At 37.9% G+C, this 15,975-nt stretch overlaps 1 protein-coding gene and 1 long non-coding RNA gene across 3 annotated transcripts in view; one reads left to right on the top strand and one right to left on the bottom strand.

Annotated features, from left to right (window-relative positions):
* The window catches only part of chm (CHM Rab escort protein), a 75,896-nt gene that overhangs the window by 31,537 nt on the left and 28,384 nt on the right, over positions 1 to 15,975 (bottom strand). For both annotated transcript variants that reach the window (XM_079585270.1, XM_079585269.1), the window contains exon 9: positions 6,101 to 6,178. In XM_079585270.1, the coding sequence (XP_079441396.1) occupies positions 6,101 to 6,178 (78 nt within the window). The remainder of the gene's footprint in view (positions 1 to 6,100; positions 6,179 to 15,975) is intronic.
* Positions 1 to 15,975, top strand: part of LOC306984174 — a 29,638-nt gene that overhangs the window by 8,488 nt on the left and 5,175 nt on the right. Inside the window, exon 2 of the long non-coding RNA XR_013794504.1 lies at positions 3,071 to 3,107. This is a non-coding gene — a long non-coding RNA (uncharacterized lncRNA). The remainder of the gene's footprint in view (positions 1 to 3,070; positions 3,108 to 15,975) is intronic.

The following is a 15,975-nucleotide window of genomic DNA, read 5'->3' on the forward strand; positions in this document are numbered from 1 at the left end:
AGATATTTTTATATAGCATGTTAAAGTTGTCACTTTTTGAGGGTGAGCAAAATTGCACCGTTTTTGTGTCTGCCCCTTTAAATGCAAATGAGCTGCTGCTCCCAGCACAGGGGGCGGAGCTACAACGGCTTGTGTCCTTTTATCTCGCACAGACATGCACTGAAAATTGCAATGTTTATGTTCAAACCGGAGTCAGACAAAGATGGAGAGTCTCAAGCAGAAGTGACAACATGTAGAATGCAACAGGACATTTCTGAATGGTTAGTTGATGAATTTATGTAGCTATGTAGCTATGTGAAGTTATCTTCTAGTCATTGATTCGCATATTCTGTCTTGATAATCTATAAATCGTGTTCAGGGGGCAGGGTTTATGTAAATTCTAGGGTTGGTGATGTCACTAACCCGGGAGGACTGTCGTGTAGTTCCTACCAGCCGTTTGTTGTAGTCCTTAAAAAGCAATTTCTTTAAAAGCAAATATCTCTCTTTGCTTTGACCTTTGAGCTTCGTAACTTTATAGATGTTGTTTAAGCTCAAACAGCAACATTACACACTAACAAAAGTTAAAAAAGTGACTTTAAAAAAAGTGACTTTAAAAGTTAAATTATTTTTCTCTTGCCCCTTCAAAATACCCACTTGTCCCAGACAAGCATTAATGTTACATTTTCACTCCTGTTTGAACATTAAAATTTCGGTACTTTGTTGGTTCGTCACATGATATCAAAATGTAAAATCTGCGTCCTGAAGAAAAACCAGTTGTGAACCAGTGGCCTAGGGCACAAGTTTGACCTATCCTCCTTTAATCTCTGCAAGCGAGAAGGAAAAAGAGCGAGTGAGAGAGAAAAAGGTGGAACAGAGGAGAATCTGTTGGCTTGTTATGTCAAGAGTTATAAATGTGCTTTATAGGGCTCATTATCCAAACTAATGGGCTGGGGGTGACATCCTTGAAATGGACTTTCACAACACAATAAAGGGGCAAGAGAGCGTCTCCCTCCCCTGACGAAAAGTCGGGCCTCGGAATAATCCTCCCCCTCAATGCCTAGATTGACTGCAGGACAGATCTGTTTATGTAAATGAAGATTTATTTACTCGGAGGAACTAGCAGAGGAAGCGGAGGGTTTCCAATCAATCGTCAGCCAATGGGGTGAAGGAAAGCATTATGGGATACATTTCACAAACCTAACACACCTGAGGGCAACCGTAGCAGGACGCTCTTGCTCACAGGAAGCTGCTTCTGGATCGAGAGAACAAACTGCGTATTTACGAAAGGCTCAACAATGATTTTAGCCGGTCTAAGAGAGAGTCAGGCCAATTGAAAAAACTATCAGGCCAATCTTTTGTTCCATGTACATGTGATTTTCTGCTTTAAAACTAAAACATGTGTTTTTAAATTCTGTGATTTAAGTTACAATTGTATAGTTTTTATTATGACAAATTAAAAAGATGGTATAGATATAAAACTTATATAAATTGTAGAATATATACAGTATATAGTGAGAATTGATTGTAAAGAAAAAATATATAAAAAGTTCTATATATATATAAAATATATATATATTTTTTATACTTTTTTATACAGAATATATTATATTTTTCTGTCTTTACAAAAATCCTAACTACAAATAATTAATTAGCATTTGGAATCGGAATTAAAAAGAATACATTTTAACTAAATATAAACTTTTAAATTATGTATTTTATTTGTTGCTAATAATAAAATGTATATTTTTTTTATGGTGGGGTCAGTGGAAATGTTGGCAGTGCAAGTAAAAATCGGCACTATTCCAACTGTGGGCAAGCAGAAAAAAATCTTTATTGTCGAGTCCTGGATTGGATTTTGATTGACAATCGAAAAAAATCTAATTAATTAGTTATTTTGGAAAAGGTTTCTTCAATTAGTTTTTTTCCTCAGCGCTCATTATATACATATTATATACATAGTTTTCTATACAAGAGCATAAGTTTCTTCTGTCAGTGAGCATAAAACACTGAATAGTGCTAATGATTCCTTTTCACTTGCAACCAAGGCCGGTGTCGGCTTTGTAGATCATCATAAGAGTTCATAAATCGCCTTCATAAACCACGTCAGTGGCCTCTGAACCAATCAGCGTGATAACCTTGCACCCAACGATGCATGCGTTCAAACTCATTTGAATTTTATATACTTCTCTGCAAATGTGGTTTTGTGTAGGCTAAACAGATCATATGCTGAATGACACCATGACGGATATTACAAGCAAGAAGATTATTTGTCTTGGTAAATATTGCATAAAATAGTACACCATTGTTTTAAATCAGTGAAAGAATCTGTGTATAGTATATCAGTGTTGTTATTGTTAAAGTCCCCCGTAGTTAATACTCACATTTGATCACCAAAATTATGTATTTAAAAGTTTTTTTCCCTTGATTTTTTTTTGTCATGCCTTAAAATATCTTGAATGTAACTCTATACCCTTGCCTCATTTAGTATACGTGGTTCTATGAATATGCAAATTAGCTCCGCCTCCACTCACTCACGCCAGCTCAGTGATCCACTCGTTGACGATCACACGTTGACGACGTGATTAGTTACGAGGTATTTTGTGACGTCAGAAACACCAGCGATTTTAAGCCGCGTCTTTGGTTCACTGCAGGTTTAAAGAGAAAATACTCATACGCATGAAAATACCCATTTAAAACCCACTCAGCATTATACTAAGGTGTTTAGGGTGGTTGTTAATGTATTATTATATGACTTTATTATTATATTATTTATTTACCTCTCTAAATTGTATTGAATTGTATATTTTGCACTACTGTTGAATGCCTAAGCCTCAACCAATGCATTTCAATGTACAAATGGTCTTTGACACTTGTATATATGACAAATAAATAAACTAAACTAATCTAAAGCTAGGGTCTTCTGAGTGGTTTTTCACTTACCAAGCTTAATGTTTCTATAAGCAGATTTTGTCAATTGGTCCGACCCCATTGACTTCCATAGGACTTTTCCCCCCTGCTATGGAAGTCAATGGGGTCCATCAACTGTTTGATTACCAACATTCTTCAAAATATCTTCTTTTGTGTTCAACAGAAGAAAGAAACTCATACAGATTTGGAACAACTTGAGGGTGAGTAAATGATAACAGAATTTTCCTTTTTGGGTGGACTATCCCTTTAAGGAGGGCTACCTATGTCTCTATTGACATTTTTTTGAAAGCAAATTGTAGAATAATCGCATAAAACATTGTTTGGGGATGGAAACACCAAGATGTCATTGAGAATGTCCAAAATGTACATGAACATGGTGGATTACATTCTTATTTGTTGAGAAGATGTGCATAAACGGCAACACATTTACAGAATAACTTCACAGCCGCGCATCAAAATGAATGAATAATCCTCTCAGATGATTGGTTACTATTCATACTATTCAAAATCTATTCATAAAGCGCTTTAAAAACCACAGAGTGTAGTGTACCCAAGTGCTGTACAATTAAAATACAATAGAAAAAAAAACATTATTGCTCCCAAACGTAAGGCATCTGACGCTAGTGTTTCGTCTGCGCACATTAAACTGCAAATAATTGATTACATTAAAAAAATACATCCTCTGCAGCAAGAACTTCCATTTGCATTGAAATTTTGGAGAGTTTTCTCTGGAAGTGACGATTTTCTTGCTGAAAATGCTGCTTTATTCGCAAATAGCTTTTCCGATATTTCGATTTTGTGCATGAATTGAATTCGCAACTTGGATAGTCAACATAGCATATGGCTTGGGTTCCTCCTTCAATGCAACTAACCACAATAATAGTGCTGCTTGTCTTAGCAGGCACCTCCAAAAAAGGGATCTTATCACCAGTTGAGTTCTGTTGACGTGTGAAATGAATTTGGACAAACTAATTCGGACAAGTGATTGAGTTGCCTGTCGTGGCGGTGACAAACCGGACAGTGCCGGACCGTCTTCCGCATGGAGTGGCAGGTGGGATTTGAGGGTCTGTAATCCTCTGCTGCATTATTAATCTGGCTCTACCCTTTTCAACTTTATGTCTGTAATAAGAGCAGACATAGGGCGGTAATTTATGATGCCAGGGAAATTAAAATCATTGTTCAGCCTGCCAGACACCTTGCCAGCTTTTTTTTTTTCACCTTCATGAAACTTTTTCCATGGATGATGTATGGCGCTAACCTCCAGCGCAGGGCTGAGTCCACATGGGGCGCCACTAGAGGAGAGCATGGACGGTCCGCGCTGGATGCTTTATAGACTGAGCTCAGGGTCTGACGGACACCTCGGTTTGGAGCCTTGCCAGCTCCCAAGCCAAATCTTGGTGAGTCTGGCTTCAATCCCAAATTTGGATAAAAGAATTCGCCTTGAAACTTTGCAGTGCTCCAGTTATATGGGGACATTGGTGGCGATCACAAAGAACTTGCAGTAAATTATCAATTAAGGTCATCTCGGTTGTTTTTTGTATGCTACGTTAAGTTGAGGAACGCATCCCGCCGGGCCGCTCAAGTAGAACTGCCGTTTGGGACGGCTGACCGCATCCAGGGACAGACGTCACATATCAAAACTAAACTGACCTCCGTCAAATGGCCTACTAAAAGGAGCGAATAAACAACCTGAAAGATTTGTTGGAAGAACAAATTGTAAAAGTGATCCGCTTGGTTAAAGAATAAATATTTTCACACAGGCCAGGTCGAGATGCCCGATTTGCTGAAAGGTAGATGTTGGTAAGCAGTTGCTAGTCTTAGAAGAACTGACACATACAACAGCTGCTGGTCAAGACGTTTCTTTTTCTGTAGTCAGCTACTTTTTGCATTGCAGCCGAGCACAAAATATTATTTATTATTTTTCAAAAGTTGGTTGGTTTGACTAGGTTTGATTACATTTCCATTCAATTCTGTTTTAAATGGGCATGTTTCAGTTATAATGTCAAAATATGAAAGAAATTCTCTCAGCTTCTGCTGTAAATTATACCAGGACACTTCTAGCTAGGTATATCATGAAAATGTTATAATATAGAATTAATACTAGATTTTAATTATATTTTATGAAACATTTATTTATATATTAATTTGTATGTACTGTTATAATAACAATATTATAATTATTACACATTGTCTTTTGTTCACAAATTGGAATGTATGTTTAAAAAAAAAAAACAGAACTATATTGTCTGCTGGTGTGGATGCTAATATAGTTATCTTTATAGTTGTTGTTCCTGGTGTGAATGGCCCTTTAATCAGAAAATCCTTTTTTTTTTTTAACCCATTCCTAGTCTGGAGGATATGCCCATCTACTAGTTTACGAGCAATTTATGATTTTATGATAAACGACAGGGAAATACATCTAATATGAGCGCTGCTGCACCGGCAAGGTACGCAATAGCCTGAACACTAGTAAGCTACAGCTATCACACGTGTAAGTTTCGCGCGCTACATCCAGAGGAATCCAAGCCCCCTGGGTCATTCACCAGCAAGATGAAAGAAACTCAATATAATCGCCAAAGAGAGGGCCAAAGAATGAGAGAGGAATAAAGAGAGAGGGGAAAAAACCCCAGATCTAACCTAGTTTATGACAACAATCCACCTTTGAAACTCATTAAAGGCCTTTCTGGTGGGGCCTGACGCACATTATCAGCACAGATTAATCAAGGGAGACGGGAGATGAACTCTCATTTTTTAAGAGGCAGCAACAGAGGGCTTTTTTGTCTTCAGATGAAAATCAATTAGTGGAGGTAAGGCCACGAGGAAAAAGCGGCATCACTCATCGCCGGCCCAAGTGGCAGAGTCTGTGATTTGTCTTCCGAGCTCGGCTGCTTAAGGGGGGCTGGTACCGCTGTCTCCCTGAAAATTAATTTCATATCTATATTCCGAATACATCCCTCCCCCCCACCCCCCAATTCACTCATGTGCGCCATCTCTTGGCCTTGTTTTTGAGTACCCCGTACACAAATGGGCTCTGATCAGCCTTGGGATACCGGCGTGGTGTGAATCAACCGGAGGAGGAAGTTAATCTACTTATCTAATTGAATTTCTGAGTGTTATGAGTTGAAAGTTGTTGTTTTTCATCTAAATGTGTGTTGTCAAAGTGCAAGAACAGACTCAGTGGTGAACTACTCACTTGTTGGATCCCTTGTCCACAACCAGGCACTGCACTGAGTGTCGAAGGCAATAAATTCCTCCAAATACGGCACACATTCTGCAAGGAGAAAAAAAAAAGGGTAACATTTTACATAGGCTTGCGTTTATTTATATGACATCCATCCAATCTGAATGGAACTGCTAAACACCCGTAATTACAGCTGATGGCGTGACATTAAAAAGGGCCGATCACACCTTGTCCACACAGAAAGGACAAAATCCAATGCATTTGACAAGGCAAAAATGTCACCAAGATCTTAAAATGTGTTACCGTTACAAGTAAAGCTTTCTTGAGATTTTGTGGTGATAACATATAGCAGCTTAATTAAGTACACCTTAGGGTACGTTATGTTTGGTATATATATACACGTGTCTGTCTGTGTGTGTGTTAAGGGATATAATTGTGTGTGTGTGTGTATATATATATATATATATATATATATATATATATATACACACACACACACACACTACACCAGTAAAATTTTTTGGATCGGTAAGATTTATAATGTTTTAAAAGAAGTGTCTTCTGCTCACCAATGCTGCATTTATTTAATTAAAACTACAAAAAAACAGTAATATTGTTAAATATGACAATTTAAAATAACTGTTTTCTATTTTAAAATGTAATTTATTCCTGTGATCAAAGCTGAATTTTCAGCATCATTACTCCAGTCAGTGTCACATGATCCTTCAAAATCATTCTAATATGCTGATTTGATGCTCAAAAAAACATTCATTATTATTATCAATGTTGAAAACAGTTGTGTACAATTTATTTTCAGGATTCTTCGATGAATAAAAAGTTCAAAAGGAACAGCTTTTTTTTTTTAAAGGGCACCTATTATGGAATTTTGAAATGTACCTTTCATGTAGTGTGTAACATAGATCTAAGTGAACAAAAACATCCTGCAAAGTTTGAAATATGAAAGTGCACCGTATATAAAGTTATTGTCTTTCAAAAGTAAGAGTCGACTCGGAGTCATTTTTATGAATCGTTAGAAGACCGAAGCTTTTTCTCTGACTAGATGACGTCAACTTGTCAAGTTATTTGAATTCAATACGCCCACTTATTGGGCTCCAAGGCCAGGGAAAATATCAAGGCGACGAGACGCTGTGTTCTGAAGTGCGACTCAAAAGCCAACTTTTTTCATCTGCCCAAGGAGGAGCATTTGAAGACTAAGTGGCTACAATTCATATATACAACTATACCACAGAAGTATAGTCCGAGCCTTGTGCTTTGTTCGCGCCATTTTGAAGACGATTGCTTTACCAACTTAAATGCAATCAAACTTGGATTCGCGAGCCGGATGATATTGAAGGAAGGTTCAGTTCCAAGTGTATTTGCATCAGCTTCCTCCTCCGTATCACAACCTGTAAGTGTTATTAATAATTGTTGCTTTTATGTTTTATGTAGCATGCTTAATAATTATTTTGTTTGTTGTGCAAGCATAACTTCTAGGTCTTCAATGACAATTGTATTGAGATATGTGAAGTGTTTGTCGTTGTTTTCGGAGTTGTCTTAAAGAATAATATCTCGTAGTAACGTAACTGCATTTTTTTTTTTTTGTAAAAACGTTATGTTTATGCATCGGGCTAACGCAAACAAAGACTGATTGTGCTTTTACAATATGAACTCTGGGCTATGCTCGCTAACATAATATTAAATTCTTTATCTTATTTTTAGTTTTTTACTACAAACTACAAAGCAGTGGACTATAATCATTATTATAATACAATTTAATTGATAAAAGCATCATTGTACTCCGTGTTAAACAATAAGTATTATCTCTGTAAACACTGCTGGGTCATCTGACCAATCGCAGATTAGCGTCGCCCAAAGGAGGGGTTTGGAAAAACGAGTCGTTGAACGAATTATTTGGGAGTTGGTGAGCAAATCAGGTAAAAATAAATGCATATTATACGACAACAAAAGTGTTTTTTGTCATTGCATGCATGTAAAACTGTTGTTGGGGACTCCCAAAACAACATTAGGAACATTTTAAATGTCAAAATAGGTGCCCTTTAAATACAATCTTTTGTAACATTATAAATGTATTTACTGTAACTTTTGATCAATTTAATTCGTCCTTGATTAATTCAATCTTATATTCATAAGTATGAATATAAGATGTCTTATTTCTTTTCTCCCAGAAAAATTTAATAAAAAAGCTTACTGACCCCAAACTTTTGAACGGTAGTGTTTAATGTTACAAAAGCTTTTCATTTCAGATAAATGATGTTCTTTTGAACTTTCTATTCATCAAAGAAGCCTGAAATAAAAATAAAAATATTTTCAACATTGATGATAATAATAAATGTTTTCTGAGCATCAAATCAGCATATTAGAATGATTTCTGAAGGATCATGTGACACTGAAGTAATGATGCTGAAAATTCAGCTTTGATCACAGGAAATAAATTACTCTTCACTATATATTCACATAGAAAACAGCTGTTTTAAATTGTAATAATATTTCACAATATTACTGGGATTTTTTTGTATTTTTAATCAAACAAATGCAGCCTTGGTGAGCAGAAGAGACTTCTTTTAAAAACATAAAAAAATCTTACTGATCCAAAACTTTTGACTGCTAGTGTATGCATGCATGTACACGCGCACACACACACACACGCACACACACGCACACACACGCACACACACGCACACACACGCACACACACACACACACACACACACACACACACACACACACACACACACACACACACACACACACACACACACACACACACACACACACACACACACACACACACACACACACACACACACACACACACACACACACACACACACACACACACACACACACACACACACACACACACACACACACACACACACACACACACACACACACACACACACACACACACACACACACACACACACACACACACACACACAATAAACAGGCCACAGAATATAAATATACACTGAAAGAAATCCATCCGCCACCATTAAGTAACATGTAACATGAAGGGCATAGGTTGGATATTAGGCCACATAAATATGTCTAAAGACAAAGATGGAGAGATGGAAAAGGACACTTTGCTGTTCACTCCGAGCTTAAACAAGGGACAGAGAAAAAAAAACACTTCTGGCCTTGTCTGCCCAGATTAATATAGAGACATGGCATCTTAATAAAGTGCAAAGATAAAAAAAAATAAAAAAAAGAGAGGCTAAATCTGCCAGCAATCATCTGGGCCCATCTCCTGTCCTCCACAGAACCCCATAGAGGCAGCAGGGAAGCCCTTTGATGTCATTAACCCTAACTGACAGACGTTTAAGCTGATATTACTCTAATTAACTGCCCGCTGTCGGCCCCAATGATGCAGTCGGGTGGAGTGCGTGGGCACAGGCCCCAGCACTCGCCCTGGCGACATCACTCGCCATCACGGCTAAATTAACAGTTGTGAAAATCCAGTACCCCCACAAGCCCCTGCTCTTTATAGCCTCTAAATGGCATTTCAGTTCCTATCAAGACGGGAATCAGGGGACGTGATTTTTTAATACGGTAGCAAAACAATGGAGGCCATTAATAGCCCGACGCCGTGACAGCGCGCTCACCGATGATTTATGAGTTTGTGTATAATTTGATTATGCTATTAATTCCACTGATTACAGCTGCAGCGAGTGTGGAGAAGGTCACATCCAAAATAAATCTTCGACAACTCCCTCTTTCTCGTCACCTAACACCCTCCTCCCCCCCCTTTACCCCACCGACATCACCACAAAACAACTGCCTCCAACTAGTTATTTCTGTAATTAAAAAGTAATGTAACAAGAAGCACAAACAAGCTTCGGGCTCTAATGGCAACATCACGGCAGAGCTTCAAATAAATTGAACGGAGGCCCGTAAGGACGGAAGCTTTTTTCATGCCGCGGGAAATGCAATGCTATGATATCCTAGCGCTTTCAGAGATAACAGGTTGAGATAGCCATAGGCTGCAATCCATAACGAATTTCACTTTGCAAGCGAAGATGTTCTACTTTGTGTTATTTGTATTGATCTAGAAAAGGGATATTAAGGTACATTAAAAAGGGACATTCCTAAAAGCTACTTTGTGCTAAGGTACGACAAAACATACAGTACCGTTCAAAAGTTGACATTTAGGAAGATTTTAAAGTCTTTCTTTTGCCCACTACTGCTATATTTATTAGATTAAAAAAATACAGTAATATTGTAAAATATTGTTACAGCATAAAATAACTTTTTTATTTATTTATTTTTAATTGTAATTTATTCCTGTGATTGCAAAGATGAATTTTCAGGATCATTACTCCAGTCTTCAGTGTCACATGATCCTTCAGAAATCATTCTAATATGCAGATTTGCTGCTCAAGAAACATTTCTAATCAAAGTTGAAAACAGTTGTCATGTTTTTTTCAAGATTCTTAGATGAATTAAAAGTTCAAAAGAACAGAATAGATTTGAAATGGAAATCTTTTCTGACATTATTGAAGTCTTTACTGTCACTTTTGATAAATTTAATGCAACCCTATTAAATAAATAGAAGTATTAGTTTCTTTAAAAACAACTATTGATCGATAGTGTAACCAAGCAACAAATGATAAATTAAACGTAAATTAAGAAATAAAAATAAAGAGTTAATAAAGGTTGTACTTTTATTATTAATGAACTTAACCCAACTTTTATGCACAAATGCACACAGCAACTCAATCCTTCATGCACTCTTAAAGGGGTGGTATAATGCCCTTTTCACAAGATGTAAAATACATCTTTGATGTCCCCAGTGTGTATGTTAGGTTTTAGCTCAAACTACCCCACAGATATTTTTATATAGCATGTTAAAGTTGTCACTTTTTGAGGGTGAGCAAAAACACCAAATTTTGTGTCTGTCCCTTTAAATGCAAATGAGCTGCTGCTCCCAGCACAGGGGGCGGAGCTTCAACAGCTTGTGTGTTAGCAGCTTTGAGTCAGAAAGATGGGGAGACTCAAGAAGAAGTGACAACATGTAGAATGCAACAGGACATTTCTGAATGGTTGGTTGATGAATTTATGTAGCTTATTATGTAAAGTTATCTTCTAGTCATTGATTAGCATATTCTGTCATGATAATCTATAAATCGTGTTCAGGGGGCGGGGTTTATGTACATTTTAGGGTTAATGATGTCACTAACCCGGGAGGAATGTTGTGTAGTCCCTACCAGCCGTTTGTTGTAGTCCTTAAAAAGCAATGTCTTTAAAAGCAAATTTCTCCCTTTGCTTTGAACTTTGAGCGTCGTAACTTTGCAGATGTTGTTTAAGCTCAAACAGCAACATTACACACTAACTAAAGTTAGAAAAGTGAAATCATAATCAACCACCCCTTAAAAGTGAAAGCTCTCTTCAAGAGATAGTGGGTTAATTAAAGGGTTAATACACCCATTGATTTAAATTAGTACTAGACATCTAAATCTTAAAATAGGCAGTAACAATTAGACATTCCATCTCGATAATCTTTAAAAAAAAAGTTACAAAACAAAATTGCCTTTTGACAATTTTTGTTTGTTTGATGAGAAGAAGAAGAAGAAAAAAACACTCTCTTTAAACAAAAGAGCAAAACATTCTGCACAATCTCCCAGCAGATAGTCAATAATGGGCCGGAATTGAAGCCATTAATCTAAAAGATCTTGAATGCATCCCTAGTGACCTGTTAGATCTCAGTCTATTAAACAAAGGCAAGAAAAGCTTGACTCGCTTGATTAAAGCAACACAAACACAACAACAAAAAAACCTGATGCCACAATTGGACGTGCTTCCTCCTCAAACGCCAAACCAGGTTTGGGGAAAACATCTGAGCACCCATGGGAAGCCCCCGGAAAAAAAAAAGAAAGAAAAAAAAAAAAAGGAGAGAACGTTTTATTAGCGTTCTGTGTGCGTCGACAATAAATCCCCTTGCCTTGCAGGAGATGCTAAACAAACAAAATTACCACACGCGGCAAAGACCACTTACCTGTCAGGTTCATTGCCGGCAAATTCGCTTGTAATCTAGGGTGCTGGAAGCCGAGCGGGGGGCTAATGGTTGGCCAATAATTAAAAGAAAACAAAGCGCCATGCTGGCTGGCAGGCCTTTCTCTGCGAAAATTAAATCCTGTTTGGATCTGAATAAATTAAATGTTTATTGCTCCCCGAGAACACGCGGTAAAGGGGGAGGAAAGCGAATGACAGAGAGGAAACGCGGCGTTGTGCGGGAATGCTGGGAAGACAATCATCGCCTCTAATTAATGCATTTCCCCATCCTCTCAATCTGTTTCTGTTTGACTGTTGTCTGATTGGAGCGCCGTGATCGCAGGTGCAAATCATAACCTGTCACGGCCAAATGTGTTTACCGGGCTGAATGGATCGCGCCGGCTCCCAAAAAAAAAAACATCCCAGCGACGGAGACGGAGGGAACCGGAACGAGGGTGCAGAAGACGGAGGATGGCAGTCAGAGTGCCAAAGGTTATTTAGAAATTAAAAAGTCTCCGCTGTCAAAACTTGAGGGATAATGCGGGGCCGAGGACGGTAAAGCATTTCATCACTATATTAGCGGAGCTGCTCGCTGATCTGTGAATAACTGAGAGAGTGAGCATTATTGAGTTTGCACCTCCATCTATCCATCTATCACCTGCAAGCAGGTATCAGCGTGATGAATGAACCCGCCTTCCCTCGCTTGTTCTCTCCGTCTGACTTTTGTCTCTCAATCCCTCGCCTTTTGTCCCCTCTGAGGTCCATCTCTTTCCATTTCTCCATAAGTTCTTTGAACTCTTTTCTCCCCTTCTGTCATCTCTCTCTGTAGTGCTTCATTTCTCTGGTGGACTCACCTGTCTGCGGTGACATTCTACAACTGTATAACTCACATTTAGGAATGGCACACGGTGCAGACTTTAAAGTTAGATCAAATGAAAATGAACCCTAATGCATGTCATGGGCCCCGTTTACACCTGATAACAAGATGCAATTTAGTCGATCGGACCACAAGTAGACGAGGGAGACACGTTCCCGTTTACACCTGGTGTTTTAATCCGTCTCTTTTGTCCACTTTTAACCACTTCTGTCCTGATTTCTTCGAGGGGAGGGTCTATGGGCGGGTAAATGTATGAGCTTTTACAGATCCTCCGATCTAATGGATGAAATAAGCTCACGCAATTTACATATGAATGTGAAAGGAGACAGGATAACATACGGAGAGCATCAGCTTTCGTTTCTGCTCTGAAAGCCGCAAGATCAACCCGAACACTGTGAGTGTGTGTTAGAAATCATGATCGGTGAGAGAATATTGAGCTTGGTATGTTTTTCGTCTTCAAACCAAACTTGGGTCTCCATCTGACAAAGTTTAAATCCCGTCTGGCTAGCGCGCCTCCCATGATGTTTACGCATTAGGTCAGTAAGCGGAGAGTAGGTGGTCTTTTGCGGCTGTTCGAATGGATTTGACCACATGAGCATCTACACTATGAAAGCAATCCGGTGGAATGTGTTTTCGCCTCCCTCTGGAGGTGGTCGAAAGTGGACAAGCTCAAAGCGTTTTCGACCCCGTTTACACCTGTACTTAGCGTCGTCCACTTGTGATCCGAACGACCAAAACAAGTCTTGCCCTACATTTTTTCTTTTCGCATAAGCGAATAGTTCAGGCAAACTAGTTTACACACCCTCATGTTGTTCCACAACCGTTTGGAAAACAAATGTAGATATTTTGAAGAATGCCCAAGCTCCTCTTTTCCATTTAATAAAACTGAATTGTCAAGCTCTTTTTTAAAATAAAGCGCTTCCAGGGTATCTGGAGAGTTTTTAAAAATCAAATTTAAAACTTAATACAGCTTTTATTTCTGCAGGTCTTAAAAAAAGGTATGTCCATATAGAACAAATCTATACGATCTCAAAATAAGTATTTTATCTCAGATTATTTTAATTATTGAACAGGCTGCAGCACTCATATACTCAGGACTTAATACTGCTTATCAGCAATATAATATATACTCAAGGCATGTTATATTTAATACGTATTAAAATTGGTTTGTGTGCTAATATATCAATTAATTGGAATAGAGGTCGACGGATATTGAATTTATCTGATACAAGAGCAATGTTTTCAAAGAAAAGCAATAACCAGGTTATGTTGCCAAAACTAGTGAAATCTATATTGTGAATATGTTAAATAAGGAAAAATAAGGAAATATGAGGGAGATAAAATATGCACTCTTACAACCATTTACAACATTTTATAATATAAACAACAATGTAAATACTCTCAAAATGTATCAACAGATCATAAGCAATCGCTTGGCAGTTGCTTGGATTACGAACTGTTCTGAAAGCTTTGCATTTCCACTGCAATTTTATTTATTTTATTTATTCATTAATTTTATTAATTAATTTAAGTTTAAATCACATTAGACCAAATCATGTTTCCTGTTTTTCCCATCCCCAAATTTAAGACTTCTTAAAATGACAAGTAAGACTTAGGTTATTGTGTTAAATTTGAAATTTTAGTTTTTTTTTAAAGGGGTGGTAAAGTATGATTTCACTTTTCTAACTTTAGTTAGTGTGTAATGTTGCTGTTTGAGCATAAACAACATCTGCAAAGTTACAACGCTCAAAGTTCAAAGCAAAGGAAGATATTTGCTTTTAAAGAAAAGGACTACAACAAACGGCTGGTAGGGACTACACGACATTCCTCCGGGTTTAGTGACATCAGCAAGCCTAAAATGTACATAAACCCCGCCCCCAGGAACACGCAGTCCATGCTGAGAAGAGGAAGAGTTGTTGTATAAGAGTTCATTTGTGAGCCAGTCCAAACTTTAGCATCCATCTTTTCACATGCACTAGAAAGTCACTCTGTGTGCATCTCACAACAGTTCCTATACGAGCGATTTATAGATTATCATGACAGAATATGCTAATTGAAGATAGTTAACTCCACATCCGCAACATAAATTCATCAACTAACCATTCAGAGACGTCCTGTTGCTTCTACATGTTGTCACTTCTTCTTGAGTCTCTCCATCTTTGTCTGACTCCGTTTTAACATTAAAGGCAGAACAGTTTCTGTCATTTTAGTGGGTCTGCGTGAGGTAAAAACAGCTGCTAATACACATGAGCTCTTGAAACCCCGCCCTCTGCAGCAACTCATTTCCATTTAAAGGGCCAGGCACAAAACGGTGCGTTTTTGCAAACCCTCAAAAAGTGACAACTTTAACATGCTATATAAAAATATCTGTGGGGTATTTTGTGCTAAAACTTTACACACTCTGGGGACATCAGAGATTTATTTTACATCTTGTGAAAATGCCATTTTACCACCCCTTTAAAGGACCATCATGGACCCTGGGTCCATATGACTTCCAAGTCTACTGAAGCAATTCAAATAGTTTTGTAGGCTACTTTTATTGGGGTTTTTTGTTGTCATTTTGTCATCGAATTATCCTTCGCTCTTACTACGGAAAAGAGAAGCCTGGAAGTTCTTCAAAGTATCTCCTTTTGCGTTCTACGCAAGAAAAAAAGGCATACAGGTTTGGATTGACATGAAGCTGGACACTTTGTCATTTGTAGCCGAACTATTATTTTATTTACTAAGCAAATTTTGTCTTTCCTTTTGTTTTAAGATGCATTTGACAACATCCATGTTGTGCATTAACGTGTGACGATTGAAAAAAAAGTGTGCTCGATTTTAATAATGAAGTCATGGAGAGAGGAAAAAAGTCAGCGGCGACAACTGTTTCTTGCGTTCCCTCCGCAGATGATGGACAGCTTGCAGGTGGGTTCATGCCTCAGTGCGCTAGCATGCTTATCTGAATGTCAGCAAGGGTGATTAGTGGAAAACTATGGAAATCAAAAATGCTAATTAA

The sequence above is a fragment of the Phoxinus phoxinus genome (genome assembly GCF_949152265.1).
Source record: "Phoxinus phoxinus genome assembly, chromosome: 17".
In the NCBI taxonomy this organism is placed as follows: Eukaryota; Metazoa; Chordata; class Actinopteri; order Cypriniformes; family Leuciscidae; genus Phoxinus; species Phoxinus phoxinus.